This window comes from Bos grunniens, chromosome 16, assembly GCF_055505025.1.
Source record: "Bos grunniens cultivar Pamir isolate PY7600 chromosome 16, Bosgru_T2T1.0, whole genome shotgun sequence".
Classification (NCBI taxonomy): domain Eukaryota; kingdom Metazoa; phylum Chordata; class Mammalia; order Artiodactyla; family Bovidae; genus Bos; species Bos grunniens.
Window position 1 is genome coordinate 35,333,196 of NC_141180.1, and position 24,384 is coordinate 35,357,579.

Here is a 24,384-nt window from a genome sequence, read left to right on the forward strand (position 1 = left end):
GAGGAATCAAAGATCTGCCCAAGATCACACGCCTGTGAGGAAAAGAGCTGCAGCCACTGGGGCCCACGACCCCCCAGCCAGCGTGGTCCTGCCAACCTGCATCCCACAGGTTCTGGACGTTCCTGAATCCCAGCCCTTCTTTTTTGTACAGCTGGCTGGGCACTGAACTCACAAGTTTTTTCCTGGCCCTTTAGGAAATTTCCACCACTGCCCAGGGTCCCCACAGTGAGAAGAAATGTTTGAGACTTTTGCAGACAATCAAGACGGCTACCCCTGGACCCCACCCCCTACCTGCCACCCCCTTCTGTGACTCCATGGATGCCTTCTCCATTCCACCCCACCCCCAGTGACTAGAAATCCAAGCAAAGAGACAAACGCTGCCCCCATAAATCCCACATTTTCCAGAAAGAGTCTTTCTTCAGGCTCCCTGTCTTTCATAGAAATTTCCCCAAAACTCATCAACAAAGATCAGTATAGTCAAAGCTATGGTTTTTTCCAAGTAGACCTGTACAGATGTGAGAGCTGGACCATAAAGAAGACTGAGCGCCGAAGAACTGATGCATTCGAACTGTGGTGCTGGAGAAGATTCTTGAGAGTCTCTTGGACAGCAAGGAGATCAAACCAGTTAATCCTACAGGAAATCAGCCCTGAATATTCATTGGAAGGACTGATACTGAAGCTGAAGCTCCCATACTTTGGCCACCTGATGCAAAGAGCTGACTCATTGGAAAAGACCCTGATGCTGGGAAAGAATGAGGGCAGGATGAGAAGATGACAGAGGATGAGATGGTCAGACTGCATCACTGACTCAATGGACATGAGTTTGAGCAAGCTCTGGGAGATGGTGAAGGATAGGGAAGTCTGGCGTGCTTCTGTCCATGGGGTCACAAAGAGTCAGACATGACTTAGCGACTGAGCAGCAACATCCCAGTGGGCTGCAATGAACAAGGCCAGGCAGGCCTCCAGGAGCCCCAGCAGTCTCGGTCTTGGTGCTGAGATGTTCTCCTTGCACAGACTCCCCCCGTCTCTTCCAAGAGCAGGTGCACAGCAGGCCCTGCCTCCCACTTCCTGCCCCGCCCCTGGGAGCCCAAGGCAGGCTTCCTCTGTCCTGGTCTGGGTGGCACGGTCAGCTCTGGGCTGCACATTCCCACCCTGCTGCCCAGCTGGCCCGGTCCCAGGCGAGAATGATCTTGAAGGAAGAGCCAGAGGTTTTAGAACTTCTGTCCCCTCCCCACCCCCAGCCCACCTGGCCCTTCTGAGAAAACCAGGCCCCTCCAGAGTCAGAGAGGGCAGGAGATAGCAGGGCAGTGAGGGGCAGCCCCTGGCCCAGCCCCAGGGCCGGTCTGAGTTTCCTGCACACTCACCAGCCCCCGGGAAATCCGAACCCATCTCTCTAAGACGTGAAGCCAGTGGAAGGAACCCCTGACCTTCTGATAGGCGTTACCCTCCCTTCTCCACCCATATTGAACCGTCCAAGCCATTCCTTGGTCTGGGAGGGATGCAGGCTGGGAAGACCCATGGGAGGCAGATGGCCCAGCGGACCACTACAACCCCTCCCCACCCCCACTTATGGGCTGTGTGACCTTGGGCAAGCGACATAACTTTCTTGAGTCTTGATTCTCACATTAATAACATGGGACAATAATGCTGCCTCAAAGGTCATTGAGAGATGAGAGATGTAATCTCTAGACCAATGAGCCTCAAATTCCCAGCATCAGTTTCCCTAGATGATAGAACACAGATCTGAGCCCCACCTCAGAATCTCTGATTCATCACTGGGCTAGCGAGGGGATGTGCCTTCTGACATCCAAGTGATTATACCATGGCTCGGACCACACTTTGAGAACCACTGCCCAATGCCCTGTCCACAGTAGATACTCAATCCAGGGTAGGTATTATTGTGATTTATTTCTTTTTATAATGGAATTAACACAGAAAGAACCTAACAAATTACTTGGCATGTAGTGTAAGTTCAGTAAACATTTTTTTGTTGTTGTTATTATTGAGATGTGAGCTATGCTTCCAGTTCATTGGGAGAATTAATGAACAGATAAAACAAAAAGAGAGCAATGCTGGAGAGGGTATGAGGAACTGAGAAACTACACATTCATTCATTCACTCCACCCATGTTCACTGTTTTTTTTATTTTGGGGGGGCTCCAAAATCACTGCAATGGTGACTGCAGCCATGAAATTTAAAGACGCTTGCTCCTTGGAAGAAAAGTTATGACAAACCTAGACAGCATATTAAAAAGCAGAGGTTTTACTTTGCTGACGAAGGTCCATCTAGTCAAAGCTATGGTTTTTTCCAGTAGTCACGTATGGATGTGAGAGTTGGACTATAAAGAAAGCTGAGCACTGAAGAATTGATGCTTTTGAACTGTGGTGTTGGAGAAGACTCTTGAGAGTCCCTTGGACAGTAAGGAGATCAAACTATTGCTATTGCTAAGTCACTTCAGTCATGTCCGACTCTGTGTGACCCCATAGACGGCAGCCCACCAGGCTTCCCCATCCCTGGGATTCTCCAGGCAAGAACACTGGAGAGGGTTGCCATTTCCTTCTCCAATGCATGAAAGTGAAAAGTGAAAGTGAAGTCGCTCAGTCATGTTCGACCCTCAGCGACCCCATGGACTGCAGCCTTCCAGGCTCCTCCATCCATGGGATTTTCCAGGCAAGAGTACTGGAGTGGGGTGCCATTGCCTTCTTCAAAGGAGATCAAACTAGTCAATCCTAAAGGAAATCAGTCCTGAATATTCATTGGAAGGACTGATGCTGAAGCTGAAACTCCAATACTTTGGCCACCTGATTCAAAGAACTGACTCATTGGAAAAAACCCTGATGCTGGAAAGATTGAAGGCAGAAGGAGAAGGGAACAACAGAGGATGAGATGGTTAAATGGCATCACCAACTCAATGGACATGAGTTTGAGTAGGCTCCAGGAGCTGATGATGGACTGGGAAACCTGGCGTGCTGCAGTTCATGGGGTCACAAAGAGTCGGACAGGACTGAGTGACTGAACTGAACTGATGTTCACTGAGCATCTTCTATGTGCCAAGAATCATTCAAAGCATGCAGAATAGAACAGGGCCCTTGAACAACATCCTGTCCCCATGATTCAGACTCTGGCTTTAGTGGGGACCAGAGCTGGAGTAACCAGGAGGGCCTCCAGGGCGAGGTGACACTTGAGCTGGCATGTGCTAGATGGAAGGGTAAGATTTAGATGTTCATGGACAGATGAATGGATAAAGAAGCTGTGGTACATATATACAGTAGAATATTAGTCATAAAAAGGAATGCATTGGAGTCAGTTCCAGTGAGGCGGATGAACCTAGAGCCTATTATACAGAGTGAAGTAGGTCAGAAAGAGAAAATAAATATTGTATATTAATGCATATGTATGGAATCTAGAAAGATGGTACTAATGAGCCTGTTTGCAGGGGAGCAGAGGAGACACAGACAGAACAGACTTGTGGACACAGGGGGAGAAGAAGAGGGTGGGAAGAATTGAGAGGGTAGCATTGAAACATACACTACCATGTGTAAAATAGATAGCTGGTGGGAATTTCCTATATGACTCAGGGAGCTCAAACCCAGTGCTCTGCGACAACCTAGAGGGATGGATTCATGGTAATGTATGGCAGAAACTACCACAGTATCGTAAAGCAGTTTTGTTGTTGTTCAGTCACTAAGTCTTGTCCGACCCTTTGCGACCCCATGGACTGCAGCACAGCAGGCTTCCCTGTCCTTCACTATCTCCCGGAGTTTGCTCAAATTCATATCCATTTAGTCGGTGAGGCTATCTAACCATCTATCCTCCAATTAAAAATCAGTAAATTTTTAGAAAGTGAAAAAAGAAAAAGGCAGCAGCAAAAGTGAGGTCAAAAGCTCAGCCTCTGGGCGCCGGTGCCAAATCCAATCTCAGAGACAGAGTTTTGTGTAAAGTAGAGAAGAATAGCTTTTTTGCTTCGCCAGGCAAAAGGGGGACACAACGGGCTCCTGCCCTGCAAAGCTGTGTGTCCTCACCCAGGAGGATCTGGTGAGGAGTCTTATAGCATTGATTCAAGGGTGGGGCTGCTGACAAGAACAGGCTGTGTGCAGGGTCTGCTCTCTCGGGTGATCTTCTTGATGAGCTTTTCTGATTTCTCCCCTCTGGACTCAGGTGATTCCTTGGCTGTTCCTCCCTTGATTAGCAACTGTTTGAACCTGCCCTTTGGGACTCAGGGAAGGTCGTGGAGACTGGAGTCTGCTCCCTACAAACAAGGAGCAGGGAACAGAGGGGAACCCAGGAGCCCCAGAGTCCTGCTCAGTTTAAAAAGGAGGCATTCCAGAAAGATCTCAGGGCCCCTCGAATGTACACACCCTATGTGTGCAGCAGAAAGGGCAGGGTGGGTCTCTCCTGGCTAGTAGAACCCTAGCCAGGAAACCTGGGGATGGGGAGGCCTGAGCCCTGATGGCATACGGGCATGCACAGTCACTCAGTCGTGTCCAACTCTTTGCCACCCCATGGACTGTAGCCTTCCGGGCTCCTCTGTCCATGGGATTTCCCAGGCAAGAATACTGGAGTGGGTTGCCATTTCCTCCTTCAGGGGATCTTCCCAACCCAGGGGATGAAAGCTGCATCTCCTGCAGCTTCTGTATTGGCAGGTGGATTCTCTACCACCAGGCCACCTGGGAAGCCCAAGCCCTGATGGAAACTATTAATGTATTAATTGGTCATCTGGGGCTGCCATAACAGAGCACCACAGCCTGGGCAGCTTGAGCCATAGGAATCTATTTCTCATATTCTGGAGGCTAGAAGTCCAAGGTCAAGGTGTGGGCAGGGCTGGTCTCCAGTGAGACCCCTCCCCTTGGCTGACAGAAGGCCGCCTTCTCGCTGTGTCCTCACATGACTTCTGTGTGCTCACTCCCAATGTCTCTTCCTCTTCTTATAAGGACACCAGTCCTACTGGACTAGGATCTACCCTTGGGACCTCATTTAACCTTAATTAACTCCTGAAAGGCCCTGTCTCCAAATATACTCAAATTGGAGGTCAGGGTTTCAAAATTAAGAATTTGGGGATACACATTTCTGTCCACAGTGGGTGACAGGGCGGCTCAGTGTGGGGTCAAGTTAAGCCTGCCTGGCCAAAGCTCTCCACCACCACTCCCCAAAATTGGGAAGGAGCAGACATAACCCTTGTCTAACAGCCAGCCCCTGGCTCATTTTGATGATTCAGATTAGTGTTCCCGCAGCTGCCCGGCTGCAGGAGGTCGTTAGGGTGAGCCTTGTGGATAGGCCGGGTCAGCGCTGTCGGCTCACAGACCAGTCCTCCCACCGGGCCTGCTGTAGGCCGCCCAGCAGAGCCAGTGTGGGGTTCCCCGGGCAGCAGCAAGACTGTGGCGGCGCTGCAGGAGTGCCCTGCCGCACCCCTTTCTGCTGGCCAGTGTGGCCCTTTGGCCACTTTCTGTCCTGTGCAGGCCTGTGAGGAATCACCCACACCTATCTTCCCCATCCCTAGTACCTCCCTGCCCTAGCCTTCCTGGGCACATCACCTAAGCAGCCAGGGAGCATAGCCCAGGCCTCCTCGTGTATGGGTGGCTATAGAGGCCCCCCTCTGCCTGGAATTCGGCAGGAAACACTCAGCCTCCTCCTCCACCCCAGGCAGGGCTGCCAACTGTGGTCTGGGAATCAGGAGCCCTGAGCCCTCAGGAGAGCAGAGGGCACCAGGTGGCCCAGAGCCACCAGGAGGTGACTTGGGGGCGAGGGGGAATTCCCTCTTCTCTTTCTGTGCGCCCCCACCCCAGGTCACGACCTTACCTTTCATCAACTGTACTTTCAATGCAGTTTCCCTTCTGCTGCTTTTATGAAGGGGGAGGGGCGGTGGAGGGGGAGGGGCCAGCGCACGTGTAGTAACCTTCCTTCCGCAGAGCTCTTTTCCCCATAGAAATCTCCTTTCCCGCTGATTCATTACGTGTCAGGAAGCGGAGCATGACATGTTAAAAGCCATCTTGATAGTATTTGATATTCAGTACTAACAGCTCACCACCTCCAAGGAGGGGGGGTTTTCTCCCTGCCCCCACCGGAGTGGGAGGGAGACAATTTGCATATTGGATGCGCTAAGACAGTAGGCAATTTGCATTTAGCATCCAGAAATTCTCTGCTTGCAATCTGTCACCCTTCACTGGGTTTTCATTTTATAACCTTTACAACATAAGGAGACGAGCAAGAGGCAGAGAGAACTCGGGAGCTGCACCCTCATGAGGGCCAGAGGAGACTGGTCTCAGTGGCAGTTGTCAGCACGGGGGGTCCTGGTCAGAAATGCCAGAACATTCCAGCAAAGGTGACTGCCCATCTGGGGATTAGCGAAGCCGCTCAACCCCAGGACCTCAGAGCTTTGGGTAGGGAGTTGCCAAGTGGCCAGATGCCGGGGGTGGGGGGGGTGGGGGGTTGCCTGAGCCCAGCTCATCTCCCCAGAGATTCGAGTTCAGACTCACGGAAGGTTTTCCTTGAGAACACCTGGTCTGGCTTTGCAATGAGCACCTGCTCCAAGCCCTCCCACAAGGAAACACACTGCAAGGAGCTCTGGAAATGTTTCTGGTCCCAGGCTTGCAGAACCTGCAGGCTCTGGGCCCAGGACAGAGCTCTGTGACTGTCATCCCGACTGCAAGGGAGGAACTCATGCAGGGCTTTAGAAACAAGCCTGGGCACCCCCTCTGGAACCCCCACACTGGGGCAGGGAATGGACAGCTGGAAGGCCATCTGTGTGTACTGCGGTTCAAGGAAAGGGGTCCTGAGTCCTGCCCTCTGGGCCCCACCCTGCCCCCTAGCTTCTGTTTTCTCATCTATAAATTGAGGATTCTGGAAAAGGTCCTGAGCCAAGGGAGATCCTGGGAATGGATGTCAGGACCTGACCCCAATTCCTACCTGAGCCAGGCCCCTCCCACTGTGATCCGTTTTCCATAGTGGATTTCTAGGCAGAGGTTATTTGAGAAAATCACTTCAAGACTATGACGGGGTTTGCAAACCCCTGGCCTGGGCTGTGCCTTCCAGCTTCCAGGCAGGAGGCCCTGAGTCAGCAGGAGCTCAAACCTCCTGGGGCTGCTGGAGAATTTCCCAGGGGATCCCAAGGAGAGACGCCATCCACCTGCGGAAAGGTGGGCTGTAAATCCCTGACCCCTGAACATCGCCATCACAAAGGTTCTGAACAGGCACCCACAGCTTCAAATCCAGGCAGCTGAGCTAGCTTGGAGCAGAAGCCACTCAGCCAGTACCCTGTCTTGATGACCCGTCACAATTCAGGACCCGCCTGGCACAGGGCCTGGCCCTAGTGCTGTCGAAGGTTCAGGAAGCAGAGGAGCCAGAGACTCATCAGAATGGAGTGGAGGTCAAGGATGCTGGACAAACACCTGGGACAGTGCACACAGAAGCAAAGCAGTGCTCCCGAGGGAGTCCCAGCAGATCACAACACTCACGCGGGATTTCTTTGAAAAACCACTGAAGTTCTACAGGAAGGCGCTGACGAGCAGCAGAGACGTGAGATGAGCAGCACCATGCAGTTCTCCCTGCCCGTTCCAAGGCTGAGCCGCCTGTGGATGTCCCGGCCTGTTCGCCTAGCGTCAGCCGACCCGCAGGGCAGGGCCAGCATCCCGTGTGTGTGTTGCCACCACGGCATCACCGTTAACGGTGATGACAACAGCTACTCTTGGTGGGGACCACACAGACTGCCAAGCAGGAGATCGGGGTTTCCCCCAGGCCACCCTGTGAGGTGGCTACTCTTGGTGCAGATGAGGAAACTGAGGCTCAGAGAAGTTTAGTGACTTGCCCAAATTCACACTGCAAGTAAAGACCAAAGCCTGGGCTCCAATCCAGGTCTGAATCCAATCCAGCTCTCACCTGCTCTGTGTTAGTTGGTCAGTTGTGTCCGACTCTTTGTGACCCCATGGACTGTAGCCCACCAGGCTCCTCTGTCCAGGAAATTCTCCAGGAAAGCATACTGGAGTGAGTTGCCATTTTCTACTCCAGGGGATCTTCCTGACCCAGGGATCAAACCCAGGTCTTCCGTATTGCGGGCAGATTTTTGACTATCTGTGTCACCAGGGAAGTTACCTGCTGTGTAGATTTTCCCTATGTGTTTCCTTATGCTCCTCACAAAGCAAAGGAAGGCTTTGCAAGTTGTGACAGTTCTTTGCCTGGAGTTCATGTGAGACCAGCTTAACCAACGAAGAAAGGAAACTGTTCTTTCCTGGCAAAGCCCCTGGTCTCTCCCTACTCTGACCCTATGCCCTGATTCCCTGTGCTTCCTCCCAGACTATAAGCTCCCAGCATCCCCCCTTCAGAGGGACTTGGGTCCTTCCTGCAACCCCCAGTACCAGCCCCAACCCTGAGGCTGTGAATTCACTGCCTCTGGGCCCATGCCCCCTGGACCCACCAGAGAGAGCTGGGCTGTGCCATGTGCCCAACATGCCAACCCTGGCTCAGCCGCCTTTCGGCCGGGTCTGCTTCAGCTGAGAAAGGACAGCAGGGCAAGTGGGCGTGAAGCTCAGTCAGTCCACACACTCAGCCAGGCAGGTCGTTTATTTTAGACCTCCAGCCCCGTCCTGCCAGACAGGTGGGGAGCCCACCCTCAGCCATCCCGGGCCCCCACTCCAACACCAGGGACGGCAGCGGTCCAGGGTAGAGGAGGGGTGAGCTGAAACTGCAGGGCGGTCATCCAGGTGGCCGGTCATCATCAGTGGGCACCCGCTGTCCAGGCCATGTGGGCCCTTCAGTCCACCCCCTTCTCCCCCAGCTCAATCTGCAGCCCCTTGAGGCTGAGAAGTCTGGTGAGAGTAGGAAGCTGGAGTGCCCCTTCTGCCAGGGTTGGCCATGCATCCTGCTGGGAGCCAGACTCCCCAGCCACCATCTCTCCTCCACGTCTCCACAGCCTGCACTCTGGGGAGGTCCCTAGGCCTCCCGGACCTCTCCTTCCCCACCCTCGCTCGCTGTGCCTCCACTCCACGACCCTTTGAAGAACCACCAGATCCACTTGAGCTTTGCAAAACCAAAGCGACTCTCTGGGCGATCCCTCCCAGCACGGCACCACAGGAAGCAAGGATGGGAGAAGGGGCGGGGGGTGGGGGTAGAGGGCACGGAGCTCCCCAAGGGAGGGGCTGTGATGGGGCAGCCTGGTTTCCCCCTCTTTCCTCCCTTCTCCCCTCCTACGGGCATCGCTTTGTGATGCTTGGAGTCAGCCTGCCAGCAGAAAGGGGGCCACGCTCCAGGAGGGCTCAGGCCCCATCCCTCCCAGGACCTCCCCCAGGCACAGGTGGCCTCTGACCTCACCACCCCCTCGCCCGCCTCTCTCCCCACAGTCCACGGCATCAAGTGGACGTGCAGCAATGGGAACAGCAGCTCGGGCTTCTCGGTGGAGCAGCTTGTGCAGCAGATCCTCGACAGCCACCAGACCAAGCCGCCGCCACGGACTCACAACTGCCTCTGCACCGGCAGCCTGGGTGAGCCAGGCCGCCAGCGGGCATGCGGGCGAGGGGCGCTCCCAGGCAGTGGGTGTGACGTCCAGGAGGGGAGAGGGGTCAGCCACGAGCCAGGCCACAGCACCCACGGTAACTCTCCTTCATCTTGCCTGGCTAGGCTGGTGAGGCTGGTGGAGCTGGTGGGGCTGGTGGGGCTGGTGGGGTTGATGAAGCTGGTGGGGCTGGTGGGACTGGCGAGGTTGGCAGGGCAGCCCCCTTTGGGCAGGAGAGAACAGTCTCCAGATAAACACCTCCTTTTGGAAGGTGCTGTGAGCAGCACAGTCAGGAGTGCGTGGGGTTGGGCCACTGTCCACATCCACCCGCCCCAGGTGCCTTCCAGGCCTCAGGATCTCAGGCATCAGAGGCAGGAGCCAGGTCCCCAAGGCACTGGGCCAACAGAGGCTTTTCCAGGGAGTCAGCCTTGAGTCAGTAGGACCGCTCAAGCTAAACCTCTCGCTTTCACCTCTGCCTCCTCCAAGAACGCAGTGTCCTGCACCCCCATCCTGAATGTCTGTGCTTCTGATAATGGTATTTGCTCTTTGAAATGTAGTTCTTCACTCCCTAGCTGCCTTAATTAGCTATTTCCATTAGAGGGTCATGCTGCTTCTCCGAGAATTCTTCATGCATTTAGGAATCTTAGTGAGGCTGGAACAAGATCAGGGAAGAATCCACCCTTTCATCAAAAGCAGAGTCACCCTTATCAGATGGAATGAAAATTACACAGGAGTGGAGGCCTGGGGGTAGAGCCCTGAGTGCAGCTTGCTCAAAATGCTCAGAGCCCGAGGCTCTTTCTTTTTTGCCACTCAACTGAGAGCTAAGGCTCCATCCTTGCTAAGGTCTTAGAAGGATCTCACCGTACAAAGAGCCAAGGACAGGCTCAGGCTAGCTAAACAGGCAGTGGTGGCCCCAAAAACCTTTCTGCCTCTGGAGTGAAGTCTAGAACCCTCTTTGGTCCTGGGGCCTAAGAGCTAGTCCAGGGAGAGTTCATTGCTTTCCACCTCCTTCCCAGTCAACCCCACCTCCCACCCCCCCACCCCCCCACCCCCCCACCCCCCCACCCCCCCACCCCCCCACTCCCCCACCCCCCCCACTTCCCCACCCCCACCCCCAGCCACACACACATACCATCAACCTCTGGCTTTCAGTCCCAGAGGGGCTTGCTGGGCAGTCATGGAAAGTTTAGCGGGAGAGGAGAGGGCCCCGGTCAGTATCCCGGACTGAGCCCCTCTGGCCAGCAAGGCCCAGTCCAGTGAGTGAATGCTTCCAAGGGTGGGAAGGATTTTCCTAGAGAAGGACATTCTCCCCAGCCCCTCCTTCCCGACCACCCATGCACTGGGGCGCTTCAATTACTATTTGAAAAGACCATTTGGGACAAAGAGCCCAGGTTGGGAAGATGGTTTCAGAGGGCATGTGAGAACCCAGGTGGGGTAAGTTGGCCCAACACCCTGAGGGTCTGTCCCATGCCAGCCTCGGGGACGGGTGGGGAGTAGGGGCTGCCTGGACTCCCAGGCTGGGCTCTGCCTGACCCCAGCGCTCAGGGACGGGGCCCACCGCAGCCCTCGCTCTGACTCTCTGGTGCGTGTGCGTGTATGTGTACCTGTGTGTGTGTGCGCGTGTGCGTTGTGCTTGCAATCTCCGCAGGAGCGGGCAGCAGCGTGCACCACAAGTGTAACAGTGCCAAGCACCGCATCATCTCGCCGAAGGTGGAGCCGCGGGCGGGGGGGTACGGGGGCCACGCGGAGGTGCAGCACAATGACGTGTCGGAGGGCAAGCAGGAGCACAGCCACCACGGCAAGGGCTCGAGTCGAGAGAAGAGGAACGGCAAGGTGGCCAAGCCCGTGCTGCTGCACCAGAACAGCACGGAGGTGTCCTCTACCAACCAGGTGGAGGTCCCCGACACCACCCAGAGCTCCCCTGTGTCCATCAGCAGCGGGCTCAACAGCGACCCGGACATGGTGGACAGCCCTGTGGTCACGGGCGTGTCCAGCATGGCGGTGGCGTCCGTGATGGGGAGTTTGTCCCAGAGCGCCACGGTGTTCATGTCCGAGGTCACCAACGAGGCCGTGTACACCATGTCCCCCACCGCCGGCCCCAACCACCACCTCCTCTCGCCTGACGCCTCTCAGGGCCTCGTCCTGGCCGTGAGTTCCGACGGCCACAAGTTCGCCTTCCCCACCACGGGCAGCTCGGAGAGCCTATCCATGCTGCCCACCAATGTGTCCGAAGAGCTCGTCCTCTCCACCACCCTCGACGGGGGCCGGAAGATTCCAGAAACCACCATGAACTTTGACCCCGATTGTTTCCTCAATAACCCAAAGCAGGGCCAGACGTACGGGGGCGGAGGCCTGAAAACCGAGATGGTCAGCACCAACGTCCGGCACTCACCACCTGTGGAGAGGGGCTTCGGCTTCACCACCGTCCTGACCAAGGAGATCAAGACCGAGGACACCTCCTTTGAGCAGCAGATGGCCAAAGAAGCCTACTCCTCATCCGCGACGGCTGCAGCATCCAGCTCCCTCACCCTGACCGCCGGCTCCAGCCTCCTGCCGTCGGGCGGTGGCCTGAGCCCCAGCACCACGCTGGAGCAAATGGACTTCAGTGCAATAGACTCCAACAAGGACTACACATCCAGCTTCAGCCAGACGGGCCACAGCCCCCATGTCCACCAGACCCCTTCCCCAAGCTTCTTCCTGCAGGACGCCAGCAAGCCCCTCCCCATTGAGCAGAATGCCCACAGCAGCTTGAGTGACTCTGGGGGCACCTTCGTGATGCCCACGGTGAAAACGGAGGCCTCGTCACAGACCAGCTCCTGCAGCGGCCACATGGAGACACGGATAGAGTCCACATCCTCCCTCCACCTCATGCAGTTTCAGGCCAATTTCCAGGCCATGGCGACGGAAGGGGAGGTCACCATGGAGACCTCACAGGTGGCCGAAGGGGGCGAGGGCCTGATCAAGTCCGGGGAGCTGCAGGCCTGTAGCTCTGAGCACTACCTGCAGCCAGAGCCCACCGGGGTGATCCGCAGTGCCGGGGGTGTTCCCCTCCTCCCGGGCAATGTGGTGCAGGGGCTCTACCCCGTGGCCCAGCCCGGCCTGGGCAACGCCTCCAACATGGAGCTCAGCCTGGACCACTTTGACATCTCCTTCAGCAACCAGTTCTCCGACCTGATCAATGACTTCATCTCTGTGGAGGGGGGCGGCGGCACCATCTACGGGCACCAGCTGGTGTCAGGGGACGGCACAGCACTCTCGCAGTCGGAGGACGGGGCCCGTGCCCCCTTCACCCAGGCTGAGATGTGCATCCCTTGCTGTAGCCCCCAGCAAGGGGGCCTGCAGCTGAGCAGCGCCGAGGGCGGGGCTGGCACCATGGCCTACATGCACGTCGCTGAGGTGGTCTCGGCCGCCTCGGCCTCGGGCACCCTGGGGATGCTGCAGCAGAGCGGACGGGTGTTCATGGTGACCGACTACTCCCCGGAGTGGTCTTACCCGGAGGTAAGCTGCCACTGCGGTCACCACCCCTCATCTGCCCTACCTACCCACCTGCCTCACCTGCCAACCTCCCCACCTGCCTCAGCTGTCCCACCTGCCTCACCACCTGCCCACCTGCCAGCATGCAGCAAGAGATGCTCGTCTGCATGTGGCTGCCCTCCCCTTGAAGTTTTGGGCAGTGCAGACCAAGTCCCCTCCCTCTGTCCCCATGGCACTAGAAATACCCCGCCTCTCTCAAGGAGCGTTCCCGGTCCTCACGGGAGCAGGGGTCTCCTCGGAGGCCGGGTGGCCGCCCTAGCTGGGCCAGGCTCAGTGTTTGCTGTCACCACTGTCACCTGGCTGATGTGTTAAGATTCCATCCATGTTTTGCTTTGTTTTGCTTTGTCTTTTTTTTTGAAAAAGCATCCTAGGGCTGCTGGAAAACCATTTGAAAATCCACCGTCACCACCATAGACCATCTGTATCCATTGCTTTTGATTTGTTTCACAAAACAAATTCCCACCAAATTGAGAGGGAGGATAGAGTTTCTGAAGAGTCATCTGTGAGATTTGGGGGTATATCCAGCCTCAACAAGATCAAAGGCATGTTACATGACCCAGGCTTTCCCGCCGTTGGCCTCAGCCCCCTCCTTGGAGCTGTCCTCAGTTTCTGGGGGCTGAGATCTGATGTTGAGAATCACTGCTCCAAAGCCCAGGACCACAGGAAACCCAGGTCTTCCAGGCTGGTGCAGGTGATGAAGGAAAGAACCTTTGCTTTTCCTGTGAAGTAGAATGGCATAGGAAAGGGACAGATGGCCCGAGCCTTCCCTAACCCCCTGCTGCCCACTAGGCCATGCCCATGCCCCCTCCCAGGCCACCTGCCAGTTGCTTGGGCCCCAGCACCTTGGGGCCCAGATTGGCATTTTCTCCCCAGGCTGCAGGCGGCTGCCCACAGCTCCCTTGGCTCCACTGACACGTTGCCTAGCTGCCGGGGTAGGGGCTGCTACCAGGACACTGAAGGAATGGTGCTCCTAAAAGACCCTGAAGCTCACGGGGTCACCAAAAGGCAGTGATGCACACCCCCAAAAAACATCTTCCAGCACAGGCAGGGCAGAGATGCTGGCTAAACAGACCCAGGCGCTGTTAGGGGCTCCCGTGATGATGCTTGCACTGGGACACAGCTAACGGGGTTCCCTGAAAAATGAAACTCTCCTGAGAGACCATCTCTGCTTCTGAGGCTCCCCCGGGCCCTGGTGAAGGGGCCAGTGATGCCCAGAGTGGAGGACACATCTCAGGGGTCCACTTCTGGGTGTCAGTCCTGGCTCTGCTGTGACCCTCCCTCCCTGTGACGCGGCTTCCTCACCTATCAGGTGGAGGTGGTAACAGTGCCTGCCTCGGGGTGAGGCAAGGTGCCAGAAGGGCTTGGTAAAGTCTTTGGCCCGTAGCAAGTAATCAGTAGTTTATTATTATGTTACTGGTTATTACTCTGTGGCCCTCGCAGCTCATGGCCCAGGCTCCTCTCCGTGTCCTCCTGCCGTGGCCGTGGTCGTGGCAGAGGGTGTCCACTGTGCACGAATGTCCCGGCTCTCAGATGCCACATCAGCCCAGGTAGTGACCCCACCTTGAACAGGAGCTTCCCAGAGATTCAGCACGTATCAGAGCAGCTCTGGGTCCACAGGCAACAGGCGCGTCAAAGCTCAGGTGTCCAGAGGTGGCTCCCCTATGTGGTGAGGAGCATGGGGCTGGGAGCGCACAGTCCAAATTCAAATCCTGTCCCCTGCTGGCTGGCCGGTGGTGACTTGCTTTCCTGTCTTCCTTACTGGGGTGTTGTCAGGACTCAGTGAACAGCTCCAGCAGCACCTGCCTCTTCCATCCACATCCATGGGCACCCTCACCCATGGGAGCCCCCAGTTCCCGCGGTCGCTCTAAGACTCTGCAAGATTCTGACTCAGTTTTCCCTTGGTGTGGCTCAGTGTGACCCTGTCCCTCTGGAGAGATAGGTCAGCTCAGCCCAGCAGCTGTCCCCCTCCCCCCGCCACAGGGCTTAAGACTGCAATTCAGAGAAGCCAAGAGGGAGCCCTGGGACTGGGGCGTGGGGAGGTCAGAGCTGGGAGTTGGGGTGCTGCCTCCTGGGCCTGACTCTGAAGCCTGGCTTCCGGGCCTCAGTGTCCTGCTGAGCAGGGTGGCCTCAAGGCCCAAGTCCACAACCTTGGGATCTGGTCCTCAGGATGCTGAGTCTCCATGGAGCCCAAGGAAGCGAAGGTTTTTACCCCTGCGGTTGGCCTGTGAGCTGACTACACACCCCAAGGCCCTGGGACCCGTGGGCACTGGTCAGGGGCCCTTGGCTAGCCTGGCCCTCTCCTTCCAGTATCCATCCAATCGCTGACCTGCGGATCCCTGAACTGTTTATCTCGGAGAAGGTCAGTTCAGCAGCTTGCCACGAGAGGGCGGCACGGGAACAGGAAAGGAATGACGGCCCAGGTGCCTGGTCTCCTGCATTGCAGGCAGATTCTTTACTGTCTCAGCCACCAGGGAAGCCCCTCCGGGAGGCAGCAGCCAGCCTGCTTTTGCAGAAGCTCTCGCTGCTTCCAGCTACCCAGAAACAAAAGCAGCTCAGACTCAATTTGATTTGGGAAATGGGCAGATGCCACCCAGCCAGGCCCTTTGGAGCCCGATGTGGTGGCTTGGGGAGGCCTTTTGCAGAGGCCCCAGTGGATCTGCAGCCGCTTCCTCCCTCTGCCGGGTCCAGCAACAGGGACTGCCCCTCCTGGGTTCTCCTGCAGGAGACAGCATCTTCCCCCCGTGCCCCTTCCCCCCTCCCATCAGAGCACCCCCCATCAGCTAGCAGGGTTCCCCTCGCCCTCACCCCTTCTCCACCAGGAAGAAGCCCGCTTCCACCTGTGTCAGGAGCCCCATTCTAGTCAGGCTCTGCCAAGCTTGTGGAGGGCTCTGCAGCAAGACCTAGGCCTGGGGATGCTTCCCCACCTGTAAATATGAGGTCAGTGGCTCAGTGCCCTCACCCGGCTCTAAAATTTGAGTGTGCATAGGCATCTACTTCACAGGGATGCTAAGGCTAGGGCTATCTTGCTCTCTCTTCTTGGAGTGTCCCTCCGCCTCCACACAGGTTGCTCCCGTTTCCCCTCTGCCGTGTCCACCTCTTCACCTAACACACACACACACACACACACACACATTCCCCCAGGCTCCAGGACCCTCCCTAGGTGCATCAGAAATCCAGAGCCTTTATCTCAGGGCTCCAGGGGCACAGAGACTGCAGGTAGCATGTGTTGCTGCCTCTCCTCCCCCAAGCCCTTCTGCGTCATCTCCCTCCACTGACGCTCCTGCCGCACCAGGCACAGGAGTCTGCAATTAGAGCCATCAGGTGCCCGCGTCACAGTGATTCAGCCCAGCCAGGCGATGTTGCCATGGAAACCCCCTCCTGAACGGGATGGATGCTGAGCCCCTCCCGTGGCAGTTTCCATGGAGAAGGGCCTGATGTTCTCCAGTAATCTCTGCAGTCCTTTGTTCCTCACAGCAGCCCTGGCTTCATGCTAGCAGCTATTGATTGGGGTTATTGTTGTGTTTTGTTTTTTTTTTTCTTTTTTCTCACAGAGTAACTGTCTGTGGCCTCTTGAAGCCACTGCACTTCCACTACCCAGGATCCAGGGACCACTGTACCCCGACCTGGTCTCAGGTGCTCCCAGGCACCCCAAAGTTAGGTTCTCCCGAGTCATGTGGCACAACTCCCAGGCAGGCACCCACTCCCAGCCCCAGGGACCCATGGATGTGGCCCCAGCCCCGCCCCACTGACAAAACTCCAAACCTCTCCTTGGGGCTATATGTCAGAACCAAAGACAGTTAAGGCCAGAGCGTGCCTAGAGTTCAAATGCCACCCAGAGAGGGTGGGCCACTTGCCTGAGGACACACAGCTACTGGAGGGCAGGGGCAGGCCTCCTGCTTTTGGCTCTTGGTCCTGAGGTCTCTCTGCTGCTGCTGCTGCTAAGTCACTTCAGTCATGTCCGACTCTGTGCGACCCCATAAACGGCAGCCCCCCAGGCTCCCCCGTCCCTGGGATTCCCCAGGCAAGAACACTGGAGTGGGTTGCCATTTCCTTCTCCAATACATGAAAGTGAAAAGTGAAAGTGAAGTCGCTCAGTCGAGTCCGACCCTTAGCGACCCCATGGACTACAGCCTACCAGGCTCCTCCGTCCATGGGATTTTCCAGGCAAGAGTGCTGGAGTGGGGTTCCATTGCCTTCTCTGGAGGTCTCTCTACTGCTCTCTAAACTTTGGTTGTCTAGCAGGAAGCTGATTTTCCTAGCCATTCCAGGTAGAGGAAGGAAGGCCCATCTAAGATCACACGGAAAATGCCTTCCAGTCTCGGAGAGCCCCTTCCAGTCTGGGAGAGCCCCTTCCAGGGGGGAATCTCCTTTCTGTGCTGGCCCATGGGGGACCCACCTCTAAGCCTCTCACTACGGACGCCCAAGGCCAGTCCTGCACCAGGTCTGCTTCCAGAAACCTTGTGGGGAGCCTCCAAAGCAAGTGCCGTGTTGAGGCTGGGAGCATGGATGGGCCAGTACCAAGGACAGGTCGCCCAAGAACGGGTCTGTGAGCAGGAGAGAGTGTCTCGCTGGCATTCGGAGCAGCAGGAGAGAGTGTCTCGCTGGCATTCAGAGCAGCAGGAGAGCTGGGGTCTGGCCTCTCTGGCCTGGAGAAGTGAGGGGCTCCTCACCCGCCTCTCTGGCCTGGAGAAGTGAGGCACTCCTCACCGGCCCTCCAGCACCCAGGTCTCCAGCAGGGGTGCCTCCTGACTTCTCCTGCCTGGACACTAGGTGGTGCCCTCCACCCCGTCCTGGGCAGCTCTTGGCCCCCTGCTGGGCAAGACGGCTGGAGCCTGGGTTCGCCTACCCTAGGAGAGCCGGGGGAGCCCTAGAGGCCAGCCACCTCACCCTCTGCACCCCCAGGGCAAGCCTCCCCGACTCAGTGACCGCAATCTGAGCCCTGAGTGGGGCACCTACACCGTGTTGCCCACATCAGGCAGGACAGTGTGCTATTAATCACTAAGCTCAAACAATAAAACAGGACTGCCCAGGGCACCGAGACATCAGACCACCCTGAGTGGCTACCCTGGCTGGTTCCAGCAGGCGGTCAGGGAGTGCTGATCCCTTTCCTGCACCCTCCTGCGCCTGGGCGCCTCTGGAGCCCTCTCCTCTGGAGCTGAGCAAGGTCATCTGAGCCACCCTCCGCCATCCCCCTTCCTCCCTCCCCCTGCCCCACCCCCGCCCTGTGAGAGCAGCTGCCACTCAGCCAGGCTGCAAGCACATCAGGGCTGCGTGTACGATGTGCACACACAGTCAGGGGGCTGCAGGCTGTGCAGGCGGCACAGAGGGGTGCCCTCCGTGGCTCAACCCATAGTCAGGAGGCCAAGCACAGTCTCACCCAGTCCCCAGCCCCTAGCAGGAAGCCTGCCGTCCAGCCCAGAACGACCTCTGAGCCCCTCCCATTCGGAGCGCTCCTTCCAATATCTTTCCCATCGCCATCTGCATCCGCCTCCCTGGCTCTCCCCACACCCTGGGCCTCCTGGGTCTCCCCTCATCCTCGCCACCACCATGTCCACTCCCTGGGGGGCCACTGAGATGCCCAGGCCTGTTTCCACAGCTCAGAGTTCCCACAGTCTGTCCACAAGTGGATGAAAGAGAACGCCCCTCCCTCCCCTCCACTGCCTTCCACAGGTGCCCCCAGCCAGTTTCTCAGGTTCATCCTGAGGGGAACGGTTTAACAGACCGTGCTCCCTTCTGGCTAGAGCTGGAAGTTCCACTTCCGGGAGGGGGTCAGGGGTCAGAACTGCCATCCCCTGCGGGATGCCAGCTGTGAAAGGCAAAGGGCGTCTTGGGGCCCCTGCACACCAGGGGGAGGAGAACTGGGGCCTTTCTCCCTGCCACAGTCCTGAGACAGTGGTTCTCAAATGTGGGCTTTATGTGGATTCCAAACCCCCTAACTCTCCCTTCCCCCCATTCACGCCCCCTGGCAACCATAGGTTAGATCTCTAAGTCTGTGAGTCTGTTTCTGTTTTGTAAATAAGTTCATCTGTATCATTTAAAATGGATAACAAGGTCTTATTATGTAGCACTGGGAACTCTGCTTAGTGTCAAGTGGCAGCCTGATGGGAGGGGAGTTTGGGGGAGAAGGGGTCCATGTATGTGTATGGCTGAGTCCCTTTGCTGTGCACCTGAAACTATCACAGCATTGTTAATGGGCTAGACCCCAACACAAAACAAAAGTTTAGAAACAAATAAAGTAGGGCTTATGGGAATGGGGAGCCTGCATGTTCCACAAGCACGTGGGCTGGGGGTGTGGCCCGCCATCTGAGCCGTGCAACCACGGAGGCCCCTGTCCCCCGGTGGCTGACCCCCGCCCCCTGCCGGCCTCTGTTCCCTCCAGGGAGGAGTGAAGGTTCTCATCACAGGCCCTTGGCAAGAAGCCAGCAATAATTACAGCTGCCTGTTTGACCAGATCTCGGTGCCTGCATCCTTGATTCAGCCCGGCGTGCTGCGCTGCTACTGCCCAGGTAAGAGAGAAGGCCGCCTGTCCGCAGAGGCCACAGGGGCCCCGGAGCGCTGGGCTCTGGGTCAGCGGGCGAGGAGGGTGACCTGGGGCACGTTGTGTCATTTCTCTGGACCTCAGTTTCCTGCGCTGTGAAGAAGTGAGTCCTAGATCAGCTATTAGAACGTCAGTGAGACGGGGGCACAGGTGAGGTGGGCTGGGTTTTGAAGAGAACTTGACGGAGGACTATTTAGTCAACCTGCAAGCCAGGTGGGCACACCCAGGACTGGCCACAGCAGGAAGCTCTAACCAGTCTCCACCTGAAGGGTGATGGGAGCTGGTGAGAGCATGGTGGGTGGAGGGGTCCAGACAGGAGCTACATCTGGTGTTGGGGCCACAGAGCAGCTCTCTCCCATGGCCCAAGCCAAGCAGAAGTCACAAGAACAAGAGAGCCCAGGCCATGCAGGCCACAGGGCCAGTCCCCTGGGACACAGAGCAGGTCAGAGAGAGAGGGAGAAGACCCAGCAGGCCACCGGGGAGGGGGCGTCAAACTGAGACTAATCCGCACAAACTCCTTTTATACATCGGTGATTCCAGCCACCCCGTGGCCAGAAGGTGCAGGCACGAGGTTTCCTTCCATTTTGGGGGACGGTGCCCCGCCCCCCGTGTGCTCTTCCCATGCCTCTGGCCTTCTCCCTCTCGCTCTGGCGGGGCTCATCATTGTCGACGTAGCTTGGTGTCCCTGTCTGGTCAACCTGCCCTTGACCTCTGGTCATCACTACCTCCCCACTGGCCTGTGGGTCCAGGAGGACACAGTCTGTGTCTTTTTTGGTCACCATGTGCCCCCTGGGGCTCGAAAAGTGCCTGGCATGTCACAGAAAGGGGGTGGATATCTACTCGAATCTGCTCATGGTTTTCTGTTCCCTGGGCTGGTGCTGGTGTGACCTCTCGACCTACGCTTCCCAGATACCATTAGTCCCAGGGATGACCTGTCCATCTGGCCCAGATGCTGGACAGAGAGGCAGAGGAGGAGGTGGGTGGTGAGGGTGAAGAGTCCCACTCCATGTCATCTGAAGCCAAGGTGACTACAAAAGGGGAGAGAGAGAGAGAAAGAGACAGCTCCCTGTGGAGCTAGGGGTTGGGGGGAAGAGAAGTGGGGGCGGGGGTCCCCAAGTCAGGAGTAGAACTGGTCTGTGCCAGGGGCCTGGTTCACCTGGGGTGGTCCAGCTTGAACCTCTGGCCACCCTAGACGTCTGCCTCGCCCCCACCATACCCCCAACCTGGGGCTCCCGAGCTGACAGGAACATTCTTCTCTCTCCATCTCCCCACAAAGCCCATCAGAGCAGAACGCCCTGCTGCAGGGCTGGGCTCACCGGCTCAGCTTCCACTTGAATACAGCAACCTCTTCACCACAAACACCCAGGGAGCCAGGGCTGCTGCCCCTGGCGGCCTCCCCTGCTGGCCCTTCCCCCACGGGCGGCCTGGCTGGCTCCCACTCGGTCCTGCTGCTCCCAGGCTCCCAGCAGCCCTCCTGGGGCTGGAGCACAGCCATCTGGACGTCAGCCAGGCTGGTCCAGCCTATCAAAGCTCAGGGCTGCTTGTCGCTAATGCAGCCCCCAACCTCTGCTGGCTAGAGAGGGGGAGGGGGCAGCGTGTTATTGACCTACCCACTTATCACCTGCTGCTGGAACGGCACTGGCCTGACCTATAAATAGATGCCACTTCCTGTACCTGGTTCTTGCCTGGCTGAGGACCCAGACCTTGTCTGTCCTGAGTTATCTGACCCCTCCGGAAAAAAAAAAAAAGACCGGCCTTTGTGTGCCCTCTGGATGGTGTCCCAGGCCAGGACCTGGCAAACCCCGGGGCGCTGGAGCAGTCACATCACGCATCCCAGATCAGCCAGTTACCATCTGGTGGCTTGAGCCCAGGGGTTGACCTCTTGAGCCCCCTCTTCTGCATCTCTAAAAACCACCGGCCAGATGGCAGAGGGACTGAGAGGAGGGCAGGTCCAGGAAGCTTCAGGCTCACTGGCTCAATTCATGAAGCTTCTCATGAGTGAGGCCTTGCTCTTTCTGTCCTCGGCAGCGGGTAGGGGACTGGGGAGAGGGGTCCATTGCTGTTTAGGTCTCACAGGCAATTCTCCTGGACCCAGAGCATCTCTGGGTCCTCAGAGCAGCCAGCTTGCAGGAGAGTCTGCCTAGGCCACTATGTCTCCCAGTGGCTCAGGCTCCCCTAGCATCCTGCATCTTGGGCCCAGGGAGGCTCAGACAGTCTTGAGAGCCAGGGGACCCGCCCTGTTCTACCCCTAACCACAAAGAGGGGGGTCCCATTTGGACATCCTCTTTTGAGGCCCAAATGGAAACATGTCACTCTGTAAAACAGCCCTGGCTTTTGCACTCATTCATTCATCAAGCAGTTTGCCAGGAACTGGTATGCACCTGGAATAGAGGCTAAGACCCCTAACCCTGACCTTGACCCCACGGAACTCTCAGTCAGGAAGGAGTCGGTCATGCAAACAAGCCACACCCTGGCTTGGGGGATGATGCTGATTGCTTGAGGACCTCTGCCCTGGGTCTCCCAGAGGCTCAGGGAAATTGGAGCTGATCTTAAATGAAGGATACTTGAAAGGAGAACCAAACTGGCCTTGCTGACAAGAAGGCCTCAGAGGCTTGTGAGCACAAGCCAGGCCACCTGAGGAAGTAGTGTGGGAGAAGGGGGCACAGGGTGTGCAAATTGCCCCCGCCCAAAGGCCTGCTGCACGTGCCCAGGCAGCACGGATGGAGGGACTTGACCCTGACCAAGAATACGGTTCTTGCTCCCCTTCCATCACTGGCTGCAGAAGACACAGGCACGGAAACTCCCTCCTGTGAGATTCCAGGAACGTTCCAAGGTCAGGAGGGAGACAACCAAGTCAGGCCACTGAGCCGAAGTGAAGCAGCAATGAAAGAGGGCTTGAGACTTAGGAAGGGGCAGCCCAGGCTCAGGAGAAGACGAAGAACCCTCCCCTCCCAGCCAATCCCCGCTGCCAGCAACAAGAAGATTTGTTATGGGACTTTCAGACAGCCCCATGCTGGAGTCCTTGGAGTCAGTCACTTCAGTTCAGTCGCTCAGTCGTGTCCAAATCCTTGCGACCCCATGGACTGCAGCACACCAGGCTTCCCTGTCCATCACCAACTTCTGGAACTTGCTCAAGCTCACGTCCATGATGCCATCCAACCATCTCGTCCTCTGTCGTCCCCTTCTCCTCCCGCCTTCAATCTTTCCCAGCATCAGGGTCTTTTCCAGTGAGTCAGTTCTTCCCATCAGGTGGCCAAAGTATTGGAACTTCAGTTTCAACATCTGTCCTTCCAATGAATATTCAGGACTGATCTTCTTTAGGATTGACTAGTTTGATCTCCTTGCTGTCCAAGGGACTCTCAAGAGTCTTCTCCAACACCACAGTTCTAAGGCATCAATTCTTTGGCACTCTCTCCTGGTGTCCTTGGAGGCACCAAAGGCAAAATGAAGTTCAAAATGAGATGAGCAGGGCTTCCCTCAGTGGTAAAGAATCTGCCTGCCAATGCAGGAGACTTGGTTCAATCCCTGATCCTGGAAGATTCCACATGCCAAGGAGCAAATAAGCCCACGCACCACAACTACTGAGCCTGTGCTCTTGGGCCTGGGAGCCACAACTACTGAAGCCTGAGTGCTGGAACAACTGAAACTCTTAGAGCCCGTGGTCTGCAATAAGAGAAGTTGCCACAATGAGAAGCCCACCCATCACAAGGAAGAGCAGCCCCCTCTCACGGCAACTAGAAAAAGCCCACGCAGTAATGAAGACCCAGCACAGCCAAAAAACAAAACGAAACAAAAAACCGTGTTCCCCCTGCATATCCTCTCTCCTCCCATCATTTGGAAAAAAAAAAAAAGATGAGCGAGTGCACTGTGTTTTCTAAGCAATTCATTCAACATACACGTATTGAGAGACTATAACAGTCCAGGCACTGACCATGACCCTGGACATAAAGAGATCAGAACAGACCAGCTTCCATCTCTCCTGGAACTTACGTTCTATTGTAGAAGACAAAAAAAAAAAAGGAAACAAAGACATAACCAGGGTAACTGGAGAAAATGATACCAGGATACTAGAAGATGGTAATGCAGTAAGGGAGGTTCCTTTGGACAGACTGATGAGGGAAGGCCTCCCATAGGCTGGGGCATTAGGCTGGAACCTGAATGATGAGATGCTCCCAGACCTGGGAAGAGTAGGAGAAAAGCCTCCGGACTGTGGGCAAAGGAGGTGCAAAGGCCCTGAGGCAGGAACAAGTTGGGTAAGTTGGAGAAATACAAAGGTGGGAGACAGCTAGGGTGGAGAAGATGGCAGGGTCCAGATCATGTCCCACCTTCTGAGTCATAAGAAGGAGTCTGATTTGGTTTTATCTGCAATGGAAGCCACTTGTTTTAAGTGGGGAGAAGGCAATGGCACCCCACTCTAGTCCTCTTGCCTGGAAAATCCCATGGACGGAGGAGCCTGGTGGGCTGCAGTCCATGGGGTCGCAAAGAGTCGGACACGACTGAGCGACTTCACTTTCACTTTTCACTTTCATGCATTGGAGAAGGAAATGGCAACCCACTCCAGTGTTCTTGCCTGGAGAATCCCAGGGACGGGGGAGCCTGGTGGGCTGCTGTCTATGGGGTCACACAGAGTCAGACACGACTGAAGTGACTTAGCAGCAGTAGCAGCAGCAGCCTGACCAAAATTATGTCTTTGAAAGATGATTCTGGGTGGGGACTTCCTTGGCAGTCTAATGGTTAAGAATCCACCTTGAAATCCAGGGGATGTGGGTTCAAGCCCTGGTCAGGGAACTAAGATCCCACATGCCGTAGGACAACTAAGCCTGCGTGCCAC

At 56.5% G+C, this 24,384-nt stretch overlaps 1 protein-coding gene across 5 annotated transcripts in view; it reads left to right on the top strand.

The window, feature by feature from the left end:
- The window catches only part of CAMTA1 (calmodulin binding transcription activator 1), a 967,475-nt gene that overhangs the window by 857,684 nt on the left and 85,407 nt on the right, over positions 1-24,384 (top strand). For all 5 annotated transcript variants that reach the window (XM_086344277.1, XM_086344278.1, XM_086344274.1 and 2 more), the window contains 3 exons: positions 9,330-9,470; positions 11,130-12,979; positions 19,395-19,521. In XM_086344277.1, coding sequence (XP_086200403.1) covers positions 9,330-9,470; positions 11,130-12,979; positions 19,395-19,521 — 2,118 coding nt within the window. The remainder of the gene's footprint in view (positions 1-9,329; positions 9,471-11,129; positions 12,980-19,394; positions 19,522-24,384) is intronic.